The 18,595-nt window shown below is 37.4% G+C and overlaps 2 protein-coding genes across 2 annotated transcripts in view; one reads left to right on the top strand and one right to left on the bottom strand.

The window, feature by feature from the left end:
• The first annotated feature begins 2,975 nt into the window (after positions 1 to 2,975).
• LOC149078390 (uncharacterized) overlaps positions 2,976 to 18,595 on the top strand; it is a 36,413-nt gene continuing 20,793 nt past the window's right edge. The window contains exons 1-3 of the mRNA XM_089242039.1: positions 2,976 to 3,282; positions 7,748 to 7,925; positions 8,734 to 8,957. Coding sequence (XP_089098165.1) covers positions 3,280 to 3,282; positions 7,748 to 7,925; positions 8,734 to 8,957 — 405 coding nt within the window. The 5' untranslated portion in view covers positions 2,976 to 3,279. The remainder of the gene's footprint in view (positions 3,283 to 7,747; positions 7,926 to 8,733; positions 8,958 to 18,595) is intronic.
• LOC149078391 (uncharacterized) lies at positions 9,978 to 10,764 on the bottom strand. Its single transcript, XM_089242071.1, has one exon. It carries the CDS (start codon positions 10,762 to 10,764, stop codon positions 9,997 to 9,999), a length of 768 nt encoding a protein of 255 aa, XP_089098197.1. The 3' UTR covers positions 9,978 to 9,996.

Here is an 18,595-nt window from a genome sequence, read left to right as displayed (position 1 = left end):
CCCCTACACCTTGGAGCTGTTTCCCTAGGGTAGGCTGTATCTTTTGCGGGGTTCCCAGTCAGACTTTTCAAGAAGCCCTTCTATAGTTAATTTGGTTCACAGAAACTTTACCCCGACATCTCGCCCCTGACACGTTCTGTCCCCAGTACATTTGGCCCAAGGAAATTTCGCCTCGGTACATTCGGCTCCAGACATTTCAATTGCCCTGACCATATAGGTGACCATATGAGTGATCAAGTGAGTTGGACTCCCTGACATTTCACCTACCCTGGCAGTATGAGTTATGGTGTGAATGAGTGAACATATGAATGATGGTATGAGTGAACATATGAATGATGGTATGAGTGAACATATGAATGATGGTATGAGTGAACATATGAATGATGGTATGAGTGAACATATGAATGATGGTATGAGTGAACATATGAATGATGGTATGAGTGACCGCAATGAATGATTGATCAAGTAAGTTGGAGATTTACCCACTGGCATTTCACCTGCTCTGACCGTGTGTGTGACCGCAGGAGTGACAAAGTGAGTGACACGTAAGTGATGGTATGAGCCATCGAGTGAGTGACCAAGGGAGCGATTACGTGAGTTGGACATTCAGTCCCGGATATTTCATTTGACTTCCGACATTTCGCCCCTTATATAAATGTTAGGTAAGTAAGTATGAGGCAAACATTTGAAGCCTTAATGTTTATTGCTGTCACAAATGCATTGGCGTACGCAGGAAGCGTGAGGGGGAAGGCACCTTGGGGAATTTTAATGTTTTTCTTCAGGACTGTTATACTTCAGCTTATGGTGAAATATTTCACAGGAACGTAAGTTTCAAAAAAATTATTTTATGCTTCACTGTGTGAAAAATTCCAAATTCTTAGGGCCCATTAAAGTACTACACAATAAGTAACCAACTATAAGAGGGAGGGATCACCTTTACAGACACTTAACCCCTCACTTGGTCAATCATTCGGTCACTCACTTGGCCAATCATTGGTCATTCATACAGTCTACTTAGCCATTCACTCAACCATACATTCGCTCACACTCACATACTCAAACGGTCACTTAACTTTGTCATTCATTCGGTCACTCACTCAGTTAATCATATGGTGATCATTCTTATGGTCACTCACTTGGCTACTCATACGGTCAGTCACTAAATAACTCATTTGATTACTCATACGGTCACTCGCTTGGTAATGCGTACGATCATTCACTTGGTCACTCATTTGCTCACTGATATAGTCAATCACTCTGTAACTCCCTTGGACACTCATACGGTCAATCACTCACTTGGACACTTATACTGTCACCCACCTGGTCACTCATATGATCAATCGCTCGGTCACTCACTTGGTCACTTATACGGTCAATCACTTGATCACTCATACAGTAAATCACTCGGCCACTCATGCTGTGAATTACTCAGTCACTAACTTGGAAACTCATACAAGCATTCACTTGGTCACTCATTCGGTCTCTGACGATCAACCACTCAGTAACTCCCTTGAACACTCATACGGTCAGTCACTCACCTGAACACTCATACCGCCTGGTCACTCATACCATCACTCACCTGATCACTCATATGGTCAATCAGTCGTTCACTCATTATTCATATGGTCAATCACTCGATCACTCATTTGTTCACTCATTGCTCGTATGGTCAATCGCTCGGTCATTTGGTCACTCATACTGTCAATCCCTCGGTTACTCATATGATCAATCACTCTAATCACTCACTTGGACACTCATAAAGCCATACACTCACACAGACAATTGCACACTCACAGATACATACGGTCACTCACTCATACAGTCAATTGCACACTCACAGTTACGGTCACTCACGTGGTCAGTCATTCTGTCACTCACTTAGTAATTTGTATGTCCACCAAAGCACTCCTACAGTCAATTTCACACTCACTTGGTCATTTATACAGTGACTCATCCACTTTTATGGTCACTCACACAGTCACTCACTCATGCGGTCGCTCATACATTCAGGGCAGATGAAATACATCAGGCCAGGTATGAAATTTCCAGGGGCGAAATTTCCGGATCCCATTTATGCAGGGTGATTGAAGTGATTGAAAAAAGATGGGAAAAACTTGAAGAGGTGACACACACACACACACACACACACACACACACCAATACAAACAACTGTCATCAAAGAATTCATGGTCTAACATGAAACGCAAAAGTGTTTCGAAACCGGCATTCCTGTTGAAATTTATCGGGAGAAAAAGAGCACCGTACATGCAAATGTGACCTGGGAAAGAAGAAGAAACCGTATGCAAATTTGCTTCACAGGGAATAAAAGGCGCGGACGCCATCCCGTTTTCTACAACTGTTAAAACGGTTGCACACTTGAATAACTTCACAGAGCTGGCATCGGCACTTTTTATTCACAGTGACGCAGATTTGTGTACTTTATTAATACTGAAAAACAGACATTTAAGGAGCTGCAAACGGAAGAATCACAGAGGCAGCACGAATGTACGGTGAGCGTTTTCCCCACAGGCGGTGGCCCAATCCGAACACATTTGCACGCTTGCATCGGCAGCTGTACGAAACGATCCTTTCTTGCTGCCCGGTCTGATGCACTGTGACGCAGATTCGCATACGGTTTCTTCTTCTTTTCCAGGTTACATTTGCATGTGTATGGTGTTCTCTTTCCTGCCGATAAATTCCAACAGGAATGCCGTTTTAACGTTCGCGGATCGGCCGTTTTAAAACGCGCTAGCGTGTGTTCGCATTTCTAAAACTAACAAGTTTCATCGAAGAATGTTTTTTCCCCATTTTTTCTGAATCACCGTGGCTTATGGCTTCATTTATAATTATGGCTTCGTTTTCCCTTTTAAATTAGTTATTTCGTCTGCCAGTAGATGTCAGCAGTATGTATGTCATGACAGGAAAACAAGCCGTTGCAAAGGTGCCAAAAGCAGACGATAATACTGAAAAATTTGTTTTCTCTTCATTTTTTTATTATTATTATTTACGATAATATTCGCGCACAGTGTTTGTTTTTCTCGTTATGCCCGTCTCCGAGGAGAGAGAAGCTGCTTCAATTTATGTTTTACGCTAGAAAATAATTATTATGCGTTAATGATCACTGAGTGAGATTATCGTAGAGTATGTAGATATATCCGACTTTTTCGTTGGAGATTATAATGATAATGCCATCATAATCACCGACCAATCACTTCGAGCTGCTGGAATATTATCCTTTGCACATCCTATATACTATATTAGTGTGTATCCTTGTGAAAAATGGTAATTCAATTAACCTACATATCTCTCTTTCCATGCATTATTTACCATGTTATTGTCAATCGGTCATGCACAGTTGACGACCATGTCACTGTCATGTAATTGTGTTTTGTCATTTTATACGGAATTAGTCCATTGAAACTAACATGGCATGGATCGTTTTTCGACGTTTATTCCATGTTGGATAGGGTCCGTAAGTGAAGTAACCTGTGGGTATCGAGACCTGCCAATGGTTTGTTTGAGTGGGGCTGAGCCTATCTAATCATTTTTTGATGCATGCAGTGTACCACAGCCCCACCTATTCAGCTGTTTGCACTCTGAAAATCCTATGTACAGGGTGATTCGGAACTCGTGGGCAAAAGTTTAAGAGATGGAATGCATCTCAATGAGTAGAGGCACATTTATTGTTTTGTCACCTGTGGGCTACACAAATTTTGCAGCGCTTCTCCCATTCTAGTCCAATTTCCTTGACTACTCTTTCCTCGAATTCGCCACTTGGTCACCGCTTACTCCTGCAAATATACCTGTCTATAAATCACTCCCATGCTCACACATTCTATGTCACTCTTTTAGTCATTCACATTCTTGCACATGTTACAGGCTACTCTTTTGGTTTCTCACTGACACTGTTCCTGTTGGGTCGTTCTTTTGACCGTTTACAGATGCCCTAGGTCATTCATATGTTTGCACTCACTCTAGGTCATTCTTTTAGCCATTCACATGCTTACCAAGCGTGTGTGTGGGGGGGGGGGAGGAATCGCCCCTCCCAATAGCCGAATAATATAGGTAAAATTTCCCTATCCCTGAAGATGTCTGGTAAGGTTTCATATGCAGCTGAAGATCTCCGCTAAGGTTTCATACACAGCTGAAGATGCCTGCTGAGGCTTCCAACCCTCTGTTTCTAAATCTCAGCTGCAGACACTAGACCTGGTTCTGTTCCCTTCATTCCTGATGACTGACTACGTATCTAGACTGACTGTATCTATGACTGGCCCATGTATCCCCTGTGATCTGATCTCAATACCCCAGGAATCCGGATGTCTCCTGTCGATGTGCCCGAAACAGTACACGAGTGCAAGCCTATCTGAGCAACAGCACAGCAATCAACCCCACCAACCCAAAGCCTGCCCTGGCAGCGAGCGCTGCAACTTTTATTTGCTAATTAGACAAATTCTCTGGAAAACCAAAGTTTGTGTAGGAGCGTTTTTCAACAAGATATGTGCCAGATTGGAGAAACCATCGAAAAAGTGATTGTACCACTATCTGTGTAAAATGGGATTCTTGTAGCATTCTCACGCTTCTGGCACATTTCTGACAAAAGAACCTGTTTGGAACAGACACTGGTGCAATCGCTCACAGGTTAATCGGGTACATATCTTCTCGAAAACACTCCCTGTACAGTGCTTCGACTTTCATAGCATTATACATGAAATGCATGCTCGTCTTTTCCCGATTTGTGAAAACAGATATGTCTGTTTTGCAAATGATGATGAATACAAACTCTTAGGCTTTCTGCTTTCAATGACAGACCTGTGGCCATGTCCTCCACAAGGGTAGAACTGACAGGGTCCGGGATAATTGTCATCGTTTTTTGTTTTTCCATGTTATAAATTAACTATAGAGGGGCCTGTGAAAGGTTGGCAGGGGGGGGGGGTATGTATTATTAGTCTGTGTCAATGCAATACTCCTCAAATCTCAAGACTGCTGTTGTGTCACCTGCAGTCCTCTCTGGGTCTCGAATCATCTCGCATGTTCTCATGTCCGTTTGAGATTTTTATGTACCTGTATAATATTCTTGTGCAGTCTGCTGTTTGTTGATGTAGTCATCTATCACTTACAATTTGGCTCTTAATTTAATTTAATAAAATGATAATTAATTGTTAACTTGTGAGTTTCCACTATTTCTTGAAGTAATATCCGAAGCATACTGAAACTTGATTCAGTATGCAAGTATTTTGGAATACGAGCACATTTCTGGTATGAATTATGCTCCCATGAGTTTTCTTCGTTCATTCCATGATGTGCTGGCATAATTTACATAAATTTTGTGTTGTGTCCCTAGACCTTAATTTAATAATCACATAAAATGTTGGGCACCAATGCCATTTTTTCTAAGTCGCCGTGATCACCTCACACCCAGAATTCACTGAGTCCTGCTTTGTATCGAGATGCATCATTATGCATGATCTTATTTATGCTGTGTTTTTTTTGCATCTCTCACAGTTTCATGACCGCTTCATTTTGGAACCGCTTGCTGCATCTACATCCTTGAAAAACCAGCAAAGTTAGTAAGCAGAGTATCAATATTAAGCATGCCCTATCACAAAAATAGGACACAATTACATGACATTAAGACAGACATCTTCAATCCGTTGCTTGCAAGCACTACAATGCTTTTCCAAAGCACCCAAAGTGCTCGATGCTCATGTCCGATTTCGTACTTACGAGCACTTGATCAATGTTCCGATTGAATTGAACATTGCCTTGTACAGATTGCATCCAAGGATTGAAATCATGATTTCGTGCATTTGCATGTCCAACTTGCGTAAGGATGCTCTTCTTTTTGATGATGGGTACAGACAGTGCTCGTGACTAGAAAAAGGTTGGAGACCTCTGCTTTAATATGTGAACATTACCTTTTTTTGAATTTCAAAATTATTGTCTTGAGTGTCAGAACAAATGGTAATCGGAATTTCATCCTCTAATTCAGCATTTCCGAAAGTGGGCAATATCGACCCCAGGTAGGAGATGGAATGGTCCAGGGCAGGGGGCGATAGAAGCTACAGATTTAACATGGGATCATCACTTGAGTTGGGGGAGGGACGATGACAGGGAAAAAACTTCTGATGAAGGAGGCGATGGAAAAAAGTTTGGGAAACTATGTTCAATTGTTTTTCCTGATAAATTTTTTTTTTTTGTGTATGTGTAAAGTAATGATACTGGTTGGTTATTTGGACAACCATTGGTATGTTTTTCAAATTGCTGCTTTTAGTGGTACTCTGGCATTCCTATTTGTGCTTGTGATTTAACCGTTTAAAGGCAGAACTATGAACAAAGTCACTTATTGTTTTGAAACTTGGAATTCGAGGTCCTTTTACATGTCTATACGTAGATCAACTTTGAAATTTGAAGAAAAAATCTTTTTTTTTCCCCCCGATGTTCCATAAATGAAACTTAGGCACTTGGGGAGAGGTGAAAGCGGAAACTATTATGACTATTATTTATTTCTGGAGTATAGTTATCATACGAAGTTTATCATTTTCTGCTACAAATTCAAATATTTGTTTTTCTAAAGAAATGCTAATTATTTTCTAATGTCTGTGATAAAAGAAGGAAAAAATCTCTTTTATAGACCCGTTTGTCATATTGGTAGTATTTATACATAGTATCTTTTTGGCAAATCGCTCGTCATCCATGCATCGCAAACACAATGTAATCATCAGATGATCTGGTATATTTTTTCAGTTGACAAGGTGGACCTGGATGAATGGTTAATCCCTTCTTCGTTCATAGAAGGTTCATTGTCACTTCTCTTTGGAATTCCAAATGTGAAATATGATCCATTTCTCGCAACTCTGAATGAATTTTCCAATATCATATAATGGTCATATAGCAAATATTTTTCCATTGGACTCCACAGCTGTGGTTTTGATTGGTTTCTTGAATTTTTTTTTATCCCATGCAATAGTTTTTATTTCAGGTTCCTCAAAACCTTCTTGTCTTTTCTTGAAATTTTCACATGCGTGTTGCAGTTACATTTTGCTCCTGTTTTCTGCCTTACATCTTTTGAAGAACACACTTCAGGAGTTTCTAACACCTCATCCTCATTGTTGTAAAATATATCTAGCATTCCACATCAGTTGGAATTGTTGTCCCTTGATCATTTTTAACAGTATCCTCTTCATCTGTGATGATCCCATTTTCAGGTAATTGGTATATTTCTACGTTCTCTAATTTGGGGAATTTGAAAGAGTTTCTAAATATACCTACAGCTTCCTCTAATGTCAGATATCTTTTGATAGATACATAGATAGATATCTTTTGAGGCTACACGCAGCTGAATATAACAAGACTATCTATGATTGCTGATCTCAGTTTGATTAGTCAGTGGTCGCAAAAACATATATTTCTAAGAATGCAAGAATAAAAAAATACTCATTCAATATAAACAATCCATCCCAAAAAGCATATTCTTCTGCGTCATATTACCCAGAATTCGACCTATACTGGTCTTTAAACAGTTAAAACACCTTTTTTAACCATCAAAACATGCCCACATAAAGTTTGTTTGACTGGTTTTTTTTATCCCTGATTGCTGATTATCTCAGTGACCAACTAATACCAAAGTTTCAAGTGAATCTTCCTGTATATTATGTGTTGTGATTCAGATGATTTTTTTAGTCTTTATGCATATTTAATTCATGATTTTTATTCAGTGCATTTATATTTTTGTGTAAATTCATTTTAGAGCATTGAAGTGAAATTAGAACTTGGCCACAAGGCTGCGATGAAAGACAAACCCACTCCGGAGGGTTTCACCCATGATTGGACAGTGTTCGTGCGTGGCTGTGAAGGCAGCAACATCGTTCATTTTGTGGACAAGGTGGTTTTTCATCTGCACGAAAGCTTTCCCAAACCAAAAAGAGGTAAATGATTCTTTAGATATCAGTTATGTTGAAGGGAAATACAGAATCAAAACTTTTTTTTGCATTTTATTTTAACACAGCACCATCTTCAGTGTCCTGATGTGCCGTCAATTCTTACTTGTTCAATTAGTTGAAGCAGTTAAATTGAGCCTTCATGATATTGAAAATCTTTATTCACAATTTTAAACGACAAGTTTTTCACCTCTAAACAACAAAATCCTCAAATTACTCTCACCACCATTTTCTCCCTTCCTCTTCTAATATCTTCTGAGGGTAGAGTAATGGTTTTACTTGTTACTACATATTAATAATTATAGGACTTCGTGATTTTATTTTATTTTTTTCTTATTATTTCAAAACTAGAATGCTAATGAAAACAGTGATTTGAATACTATCATTTCATCACTTGGTAAGTTCACAATGTAAATAAGAGGAAACAATTCATGTGCAAAAAGACCCTATGTTTTTGCTGACTGAGTATCAATCGAAGGAAGATTTTTCGGAATGAACACTCTGCATTACACTGCTCTCTCCTAATTCTAAATCTTTGAAGGTTTCCGAGGCATGGAGTTTTACCCATAATAGTATTCTGGGGTTAAATAGGAGAGGAAAAATGATGACTTTTTCATGTAAATTTTGGGAATTGCAAGCCACAGGCTTGAAAATGCCTTGCACTGTTGTTTCAAAGTAAATGAAATCAACCTAAAGAACTACTTCTATTTACTGTTATTACTTATGATTAGACTGATTTGCTTTACCTCTGCCCCCTTGGAATCTCTAACTGATGCTGTTTATTTTCTCTCCTCAGTTGTCAAGGAACCTCCTTACCAAGTGTCTGAGTCAGGCTACGCTGGTTTTATAATGCCTATCGAAGTGTACTTCAGAAGTAAAGAAGAGCCCAAGAAAGTTCGTTTCGAATATGACCTCTTTCTTCGATTAGAAGGCTCACCTGTGTACAACATCCGCCTTGAAAAACTGACTTTCCAAAATCCATCTGATGACTTCAGGCGCAAACTCCTCAAAGCAAGATCGGTGAGTGCAATTAGAAAATTTTTAAATTTCTACCCATGCTCACAAACATGTAATATATTTCACCACATTATCCAATATGCCAGGAAATTTGAGTCACAGATTCTTCATAATTCCTGAATATCTGGACTCCCAAGAACCTATTGAATTTGAACCTCGTTTGCTCTCTGTATTTCAGGAGTCCTTCTGTTTTATGAACTATGTTCAGATAGATTGAACTTCATGTTTGATATTGCTACCAAAAATTGTGATTTAGCAAAATTGTTTGATATTAAGCATATTTGTTGTTGTGGATTAGAAAAGTTAGCCTAAATGAAAATATAAGTAAACTGTAAAGTTTAAATTTTTTCATATTCCTCGATCGTGTGCATAATATTGGAAAAGTAGATAGAATAATTAAAGAATTACTAAACATATACAGTGGAACTTTGGTTAACAAATTAATTCACATAATGAGCAAAAGTTTTGCACAAATTTTTACTCGGTTAACTAGCTATGATTCACGATTAAATAATCGACGTTTGGGTTTACCCAAAATTCCAAAACAAACACGGCTATACGCATTTCAGAACTATATGAAGTTCCTTCATCAGTAGCAGAAACAAAGAAAAAAGAAAATATTGAAAAAACTCCTTATAGTGGGAGTTACTCGCTGTTGTAGACAAGAGTCAAATTCAAAATGAACCGGCAACAAAAGAGCAAGAGGACGGAAAAAAGAAGAAAAATGGCGGAGCCAATCACAACCGAGAACGTGATAGTGATGCTGATGGAGAAGAATAATTATTGAAGTAACTGTTGCCAGATTTTTGAGAAGAGTGGTGTGCTAGATAGGTCGTTGACCAACTGGTTTGTGTTTTTGTTGATGTGGAATTATTCGAAGAAATCCATGTCAGACGGTGAGGGACATTTTTATATGATTTTGGCAGAAGAGAAGTCAAATTGATGGTCAAAGGACCAGCAGTGTTGGGCTATAGATGAGTGGTTAAGGTCTTGGTTGCTTACGTATCTTCTATGCTCATTTAAACGGTATTTTAGGGCACGTTTAGTTTGGCCTATATGATAATCCGCATTGGCATGAAATGCTGTAGATGCCCCAGTTGTTGAGTGTGTCAATGGGATCTTTTAGTTGAGAGAAACGAAGTTTATTGACGGGGGTGAAAACCACAGAAAAATTGTATTTTCGAAGGATTATAGCAATGCGTTGGCTGGTTTTTGGGAAGAAAGGCAAAATGATCAAGTTTTTGTGTTCAGGTTTAGGCTTGGTTTTGGAAGTGTTTTTAATCAGTTTGCTGTGTAGATTATCAATGAGAGAGCTACAGTAGCCACGATCGACTGCTATTGCTGTAAGGATATTCAGTTCAGCATCGAGTAATGTCGGCGAAGAGCAGATATTAATGGCTCGCTTCACGTATGTGTAGAACGAGGCATACTTTTGTGATGGAGGATTTGCAGAGAGGTTGTGAGGGGGTAGAGAAACAGCAAACGGTTTGCAAAATACAGTGGTAGAGAAAGTTTGTTCATGGCGAGTGACCAATACATCCAGGAATGCAATTTGGTTATTGTTTTCTTCCTCTATAGTGAATTGAATGCAAGGGTCAATGGAATTGAGAGTATTTAGAATATGGTCAATGTTAGCGTTACAGTCAAGAAGAACGAAGCAATCATCAACATATCTGACATAAAAAGGAAAACGAATTTCACGGAAGAGTTTTGTTTCAAAATAGTGCATGTAGATATCACTAAGTACAGGACAGTATTTAATCGTATTATCAAACCCAAAAGGTAATCCATTTCTAGCTATGATTTGCATTATGAGAAAAAATTTTGAGCTTCATTTATTTGTTTTTTACATTATCACAACTGAGCTGATGGTTTTTCACTTTCATCCACATGTACTGTGGAATTGGAGGTAATATTCTTCCCTACCGTCTCCATTCAGTGTGCCTCACTCAAAAAATTGATACATGTGCAATCTTGACTGTTTACAATATGAAACTAGAAGTAGCATTGTAGCCATGCATATGAGTGCTTGAAGTTTTTTTTTTTAAATTCTGCTTGAACAAAACTGTGCAAAAATTGCATCATTGGATGTGACTTTGAGGGGCTAACTCATGAATAGGAGCCATCATTTGTCAAAGAGATTGTATTCCTTGGGGAAGACGATGAAGACCAAGCACCCACATTGATTTTTCAATTTGGTTTTATTTTCCTGTTTCAAAAGCTTGGTATTGTGGACTAATTTCTCTCTACTGACAATCTGCTGTAGTACCTAGATTATCTGAGCTAATGTGAACCTAATGTAACTTTGATAACTGAAACCCTGAATAATCCAAACCATACAGAATTTTGACACTAAATAAATTAGATAAAGCTATATATAAATGGTGGAAATCTTTATATAATGGTTATTTTCAATTACTGTATGAGGCAATAAAGCAATCAAATGAATATAGGCCTACTTAGTATTGTAATAAATATAATAAATACTTAATATTGTAATAAATATAATAAATACTTAATATTGTAATAAATATAATAAATACTTAATATTGTAATAAATATAATAAATACTTAATATTGTAATAAATATAATAAATACTTAATATTGTAATAAAGTCACATGAAATGCAGTAGACTTTCTAGAATCTGGCCTTGCACTAATTTGGCCATCCAGTAATCTGGCGTGCTAAGGCAGGCTTCCTGTAAGTTTAGAATGGGGAGAACATGTCACTGCCACAGTGTTTGCCAATATGCATCTAGATGTGTGATTCACGCATCAAAATTCAATTTTTCCCCTTCAAATTTCATAGGGGAGTGAAAATACTCCAAATTTTATGTATGTGTATCTCTTTAATATTGTATTACTCAGTTTTTCATCATGAGCAATGGGGGGGGGGGGGGAATTGTTAACAGGATAAACTGAACACACAACCCAGGCTGTGTCACTCAAGTGATTTTAGCACAGTGTCCCAAAAAAAGGACGTGGTTGTTGTGTCAGGGGAAATTCCAGTCAGCAACCTGGACTTGATGAGTCCCCACCCTCCTCCAGTAAGAAATGGGATTAAAACGGTTTATCTAAGTAAAAATCTAAACTTACTTGCCTCATAATTTTCCTTCTGAGAAAAAAATTAATTCCTATCGCTGATAGCTGAGTCAACCCATATGATCCCGTTGTTGAATCTGTAGATTTTACCCTTCTCCTGTTCGGGGCAATACTGCCTATTTTTGAAAACACTGTGTAGTTCAAGTTCAAGTCTCTACTTTCAAAACCTGTAGAGCTCTTGCTATAAGTTGTGGCATTCTGTGAACCAGATTGTTGCAATGCTAAGCATTTAGCATGCCATTTTACTATCCTTAATTTGTACAATGAAATTCATTCATTCATGCCCCTAATTTATAAAATGAATTTATGAAAAGTACCTTGGATAAATGGAAACATAGTTTATCAAAGAGGTCCTACTGTATTTCTTTTTTGCTGGATGTACGAGGCTATATAGGTACTGAACCTGAAGAACCCAGACTCTCATCACTTATGCGCTTTCAAACCTTTCTGAAGGATGGATGCAATTGAAAATCACAGTCTCAGAAACCCTCACAGGAAACATCAATGCCATCTCGCAGTGAAAGAGAACATCATGAAATAAAAAAACATATATTAGTCAGTTAATGTTGATAATGAGCAGGGAAAACCTTAAAACGTTGTGGTCTGCTGCAGAGTTGCCCTTATTAGACCTGGGGCTTGGTGCGAAAATCATAGCAAGGCCAGGTGCATCTCAACAATTTTGGGGTACCAAAAATATTTAGGACCCTGATTTTATACATCTTATGGGGAGAAAAATCGGTGTCTGTTATTTTAAAATATACAGGACTGCTGAGAAATATCCATACAAAAAATTTAAACACCCAATTGAAGTGCAAATTCACACAAAAATAGATGAAAATTCAGCACTAAAGTAATTTTAAACCAATGAGAGAAAAAATTCCCAAAACTAAAAGAAAAAGAAATTCCAGCAGCAATAAAAATTTTAGACATGGTGAAATTAAAAGTAATTGAAAATAATAACTGCAGCATCAATGAAAGAAATAACTGCAGAATTGATGAAAATTCATCATTGATACTGAAATTGATACTGAAAATTCAGTATCAATGCAAGAAATAACTGCAGAATTGATGAAAATTCAGTATCAATGCAAGAAATAACTGCAGAATTGATGAAAATTCAGTATCAATGCAAGAAATAACTGCAGAATTGATGAAAATTCAGTATCAATGCAAGAAATAACTGCAGAATTGATGAAAATTCAGTATCAATGCAAGAAATAACTGCAGAATTGATGAAAATTCAGTATCAATGCAAGAAATAACTGCAGAATTGATGAAAATTCAGTATCAATGCAAGAAATAATTTCAGAATTGATGAAAATTCAGTATCAATGCAAGAAATAATTTCAGAATTGATAGAAGCCTCAGATAATTTACCATGAATGCAGGTCTCCTCACAAAGCACATGGTCCAGTGCAACTGCACACACCCCTAAAGCCCCGTTCACATGTGTAAGATTGGGGGATTGCTTTGGTGATAATTACTGGCATGGCAACTTTTTTTTTCCCCCTCTCGTAGGGAAAAAAGGTGGGAGAGAAGCTTATCAAAAAAACCCATCTTTTTTGGGATGGATTGGTGGTCGACACTGACCTTCTCTCCCATAATTCTTTTTGCCGCGAAAACTACTGTAAGCTTCTTCATCAGCCATCTTGATCCAACCACTTCCATTAAACCAACCAGTGACGACTTCCGGAAAGAAGAGGGGGATTACAGGCATAAACTAAACGCCATGTGAATGGTTTGTAGTGAAAATCCCTGTTACCAGGAACTTCCCGGGATGTTTTATTGCACATGTGAATGGGGCTTAAGGGCGGTGGTGCTAATCTGCTGTATGCTTTTTCTTTGATGTATTGTTGCCTGTCTTGGAGTCACATAGACGATCATGATCATGTTACAGAGGGCGATTAAAAGCTATAGGCCTAGGCTCTGAAACCTCTTTCTCTTGCATCATTTATTTGTGATGCAACTCCTGCACAAATTCATTCCAAAGCATGTCCTTTTCTACCATGTGACAGGCAATAATGCCTTCTTCAGACTTCATAATAGTTTTCTTCTTTCTTCTGTTTTCCAAAAAAATCCTTGTAGTGCCCAACAATATTTTTTCAGTTCTAAAAGAATTTCCTGTAATGGTGTACCTCACTCCTTTTTTTCTCTTTCTCTTTCTTAGACAGTTGTTAAATGTCGAATGAATTCTGCTTCATTAAATGATTGACTTAATTTGACTTATTTGGAGATGATTCTGCTTACAGCGATTCATATAAGGGTTTTTGCCAGCTGGCTCTAGGTAAAGATGTATTCAGAAAAGAAAATTCAAATGCCTCTGTGGGGAATCAAACTGCTGTCCCCTTGCAAGCCAGGTGAGTGCACTAGATCACTATGCTACAGAAGCAACAGACATTTGTGAAGGGGACGGTAATTCTCCTCAGAGGCAGTTAAATTTTCTTTCTTGAATTGCATTTTAACATAGATCCAGTTGTCAAAAGCTCTTCTACTTATTTGTTCATCTCTTCTTAGATTGTCAGCATTGAATTTAGGATCCAATACATTTACTTCATGATGAATAGATTTCAGTGTTATAGCTTTTGCTTTCAATTACTATTTAAAATATAAATTATTGGAGCCAGAGACATTAGTACAGAAACAATGTCAACCTGTGGGTTTTGAGCATCTCCTCTCAATAAAACTTGTCAGGGGCTAAACCTTTAAAATTCATGAATATGTAATCCACTGTACTTAGAGACGTATGCAGAGTTGACCTTTGGAGGGGGCTCGCTTATTTTTGGAATGACACAATGAATTTCTTCCAGAGAATTCTGTTATCAACCTTCAAAAAGCATTTTGAATTAATAGAAATTGGTTAATATAGTATGTAAGTGTAATTCTTTTGATTAATCATTTTACAATTGTATTTAAAAATATTTTCAATTTTTTGTTCCCCTGTGCCCCTTTCTGCATACGCCTCTGACTCTTCTCCCTTCACTGTGTGTGTGCTCTTAAATCCTACTGTGGAAACAGGACCCCTTTTACCCTTAATGTTTTCTTTGTGTCCACACTTCTCATCAGTGCTCATTAAAGACACCTCATGAGAAGGAATGGATATCCTCCAAGAATTTAATGGAGATGTTTAATTTTTATTTTTTTACACCTACTTTTTCTAGAAAACAACATACAGAATGTATAAATACAATAAAATGCATTTTACAAATGGAAGCAATTCACAGACAGAGGGTGGTATCAGTAGAACACGGAAAGAAAAGCACAACTCTGACAACAAAGTTTTCTGTGAATCAATTCACTGCAAAATGTCCATAGGCAGTCTCCTCTATTTGTGTGTGTGTGTGGGGAGGGGGGGGGGCAACCTACCTGCTCTGTTAGTTTTTCTTTGAAAGAACTATGGTTTCCATGATCATAGTGCTAAAACTGCTTTCAATAAATAACAGAACCTGTATTAAGCAGAAACCCCTCTTTAATAGGAAAAAAATTGTGGTCCTGTGATTTCAATGCTAAAATACACATTAAAAAAACCTGGATCCAGGCATAATGGAAAATTTCACACAAACACTTTGACAGTTTCACGCCCAATTGATCAAACAAAATATTAGTGCTGCTATCAAAATTCTTAATGCAATGACTGCTTGCCAATAGGAGTTCTACTTCACCCACCCTTAGATTTATAAAAATCGTTACTGTACTTGATTCTGTAGTTTTTGAAAAGCCATATGTAGTGAAGCAGTTGCTTTCTGAAATTGTATCAAAAATTTTTGCTAAAGCAGGTTTTTCTATGGGAGAAATCAGTGTAATTGTTAGATTTCCAAATGGTATCTAAGATTTGCAAAATTGCATAAAAGCTGCTTTCCATGATCGCAAATGCTGAGTAGGGCGGAAATTAGAGGGGGGGGGGGCAAATTTTATGCAGGAAAATCATCTAATTTTAAAGCGATTGGGCCAGCAAAATCATGTTCCCCCCACAAAAATCTTAGTTACAGTCCTGGTGCTGAGGATTACATAAACAAAGACGAGAATGTACAAACTGAATCTGACACAACAGATATTGTGGCACCCACATTGAAAATTTCAGAGAACGTCAAAAAGAATGTAAGTGTAGTCAGTTCAAGTGAAGAACAGTGTGTGGCAAAGTTTAATACAGATGCTGTGAAAACCTAAATATTTATCCATTATAGAGTGAATAATGTGCATTACTTTATTTTATGTACATTTAAATTAGTTTATTTTCAATTGATTTACTTTTATTATTTTATATTTCAATTACATATGAGATTGTTACATAATTTTACACATTATGCCAATTGAACCTCCATGAAGCAAAAACCTGTGTTCAACGGAAAAAAATATCTTGGTCCTTTGCGATTCAGTTGAAGACAGGTTTCACTGTATTATACATATATTGTATAGATCTGATCTCAGATGATATGGATAGAGGGATAAAACAGTATTGGTATCAATGATAATCCAGAATTCTAACATCCATCCAAGTGAATGAAATGACTGTGGTGTGAAAAAATGAATTTTATGAAAGAAAATATCTTTATTACCGCTGTGGTGGTCGAGTGGTTATAGTGCCGGACTCGTGATGCGAGGATCCGGGTTCGAACCCCACAGTGGTGGTCGGCTGAAGTTGGTTTTCTGTGGTTCCCAACTTCAAGGCGCAAATGCGAGCCGATCTCCCCGTTAAAAAGTCTCGCCACAGAGAGCAACAGTCCTACAACGGTAAATCATTCAACCATAACACTTCACTCATAGTTAGTAAAACTGGGGGCAGATGACAGCACTACACATAACAAGCATTACACAGAAACAAACTTTACGTCAGGTTGCACTACACGTACACGCACATTCCCGCATGTACCGATTCGTTGGGGGGTTCCGCGCGGGGGGGGGGGGGCATGTGTGGTGTAGCAGTAGTAGGTAGGGGCTCGGGGATCCATGATGTGCTTAAGTCAGCCACCTCGTTGGGCAATTTGCCTGTTGTGGCGTTGTATTTGTATTTGTATTTGTATTTGTATTAATGATGACTAGCTATTGAAAAGAAAAAAAATAGCCTGAGTGGCGTGGTGGTAAGATGCTCCTCTAACACTGTGTGTACAGTGCCATCTTTAATTTGAGTTGCATTATATCAGCGGTTCTCAACCGGTGTTGTGTACACTCTCCAGGGGCTCTACGGCCACTCAAGGAAAATTTAAAAAACTAAATTTGAAAAAAAAAGTTTTTTTAATCAAAAATAAATTAGTATCTTTGACTAATAAATAAAAAAATATGCCCAGGGGGCTCCGCCATAGAAATTTCTTATTAAAAAGCGAGTCAAAAAAGGTTGAGAACCGCTGCATTAGATATTTACACTGTAATGTGTTTTATTGATGACAATATAAAAGATTCATCATGAATAAGAGGACTAATTAGTTTTTCTCCTGCAAGATATATTCTATTTTTATTGGAAAACGGATTCATTGTCATAGCTCCTTAATCCAAACCCTGTTAATATGAGCGTTGGTAAATCCCAATAGCTAAAAAAAAAATATTCACATTACTATTTGCTGAGTGACAGAGTTTGCTTATAGAATGTTTTCCTAAATGCATAAAGATGAACTAAACTGTTATAAGTAATTTTCATTCTTGTAAATATTTATTTTTATATACAATTTTAAAAACATCTTTCTTTGATTCTCATATTGTATTTTTGTGATAGCTATATTGCTTGCCATTATCATTAGCGATATTATCGCTAAAGAAAAGACAGAAAAGAAAGAAAAAACTATGCTAAAGAAAAACCACGATCAAAATTTAGTTCAATGTAAAGTAATCATCATTGCCAGTAATTAAATTTTTGAACTTGTACTTTTTTTTGCTGTTATTAAATTTTTAACATTTTTTTTCGCGCTGTTAAAAGGTGGTGGCTTTTAGGAATTTCGCTGTATTGATTAGGGTAACTCATGCGTAAAAGAAGACGATTCTAAGCTAATAAAAACTAAATTTTGATTTTCATCACATTTTTACACTAGTTTTTCCCAGTAAAAACATTTAAAAAAAAGTCTCTTGCTTAACTTATAACCGATCTAGCAGCCATTCCCCTGTTCAGATGTCGCAAGATGTGAATGTACCTTGAAGATGCAAGTTTTACCACAATCATATCAATAGTAGTAAAACGGGAGAAATAAGGTAGACAAGGTGTACGTCGGTTAGCTTGTAAAGGGGGAAAAAGTTTTTTCTTTTAAGACGATGACACTTTTGCTTGGTCTGCTGGCTTATTTACTACCTACCTTTTTCTTTCTTTTATAGATGCACGCGGTTTTTAACCCTTCGGGGCTTCTTTTACCGTCAAACAGCAGCAGAATACGGGCGGAATAGAGAAAGTCGTTTTTTTTTTCTCCTTACTTATTCGCTGAGGAAATAAGAAAAAAAAATGTCAAGCTAGTGAGCAAATAATAAAAATAATAACGGGGAAATGTTCTGTCCGCTTTTTTTTTTTTATTATAAAAATGCCAGTTTATCTAGCCAGGTAAGCTAGTTTTGCCACAACCGC

This window comes from Pholcus phalangioides, unplaced genomic scaffold (assembly GCF_987345545.1).
Source record: "Pholcus phalangioides strain wild (caught in Gottingen) unplaced genomic scaffold, Ppha-v1.0 ptg000014l_1, whole genome shotgun sequence".
NCBI classification, from domain to species: domain Eukaryota; kingdom Metazoa; phylum Arthropoda; class Arachnida; order Araneae; family Pholcidae; genus Pholcus; species Pholcus phalangioides.
This window is presented reverse-complemented; position numbering and strand designations above follow the sequence as displayed.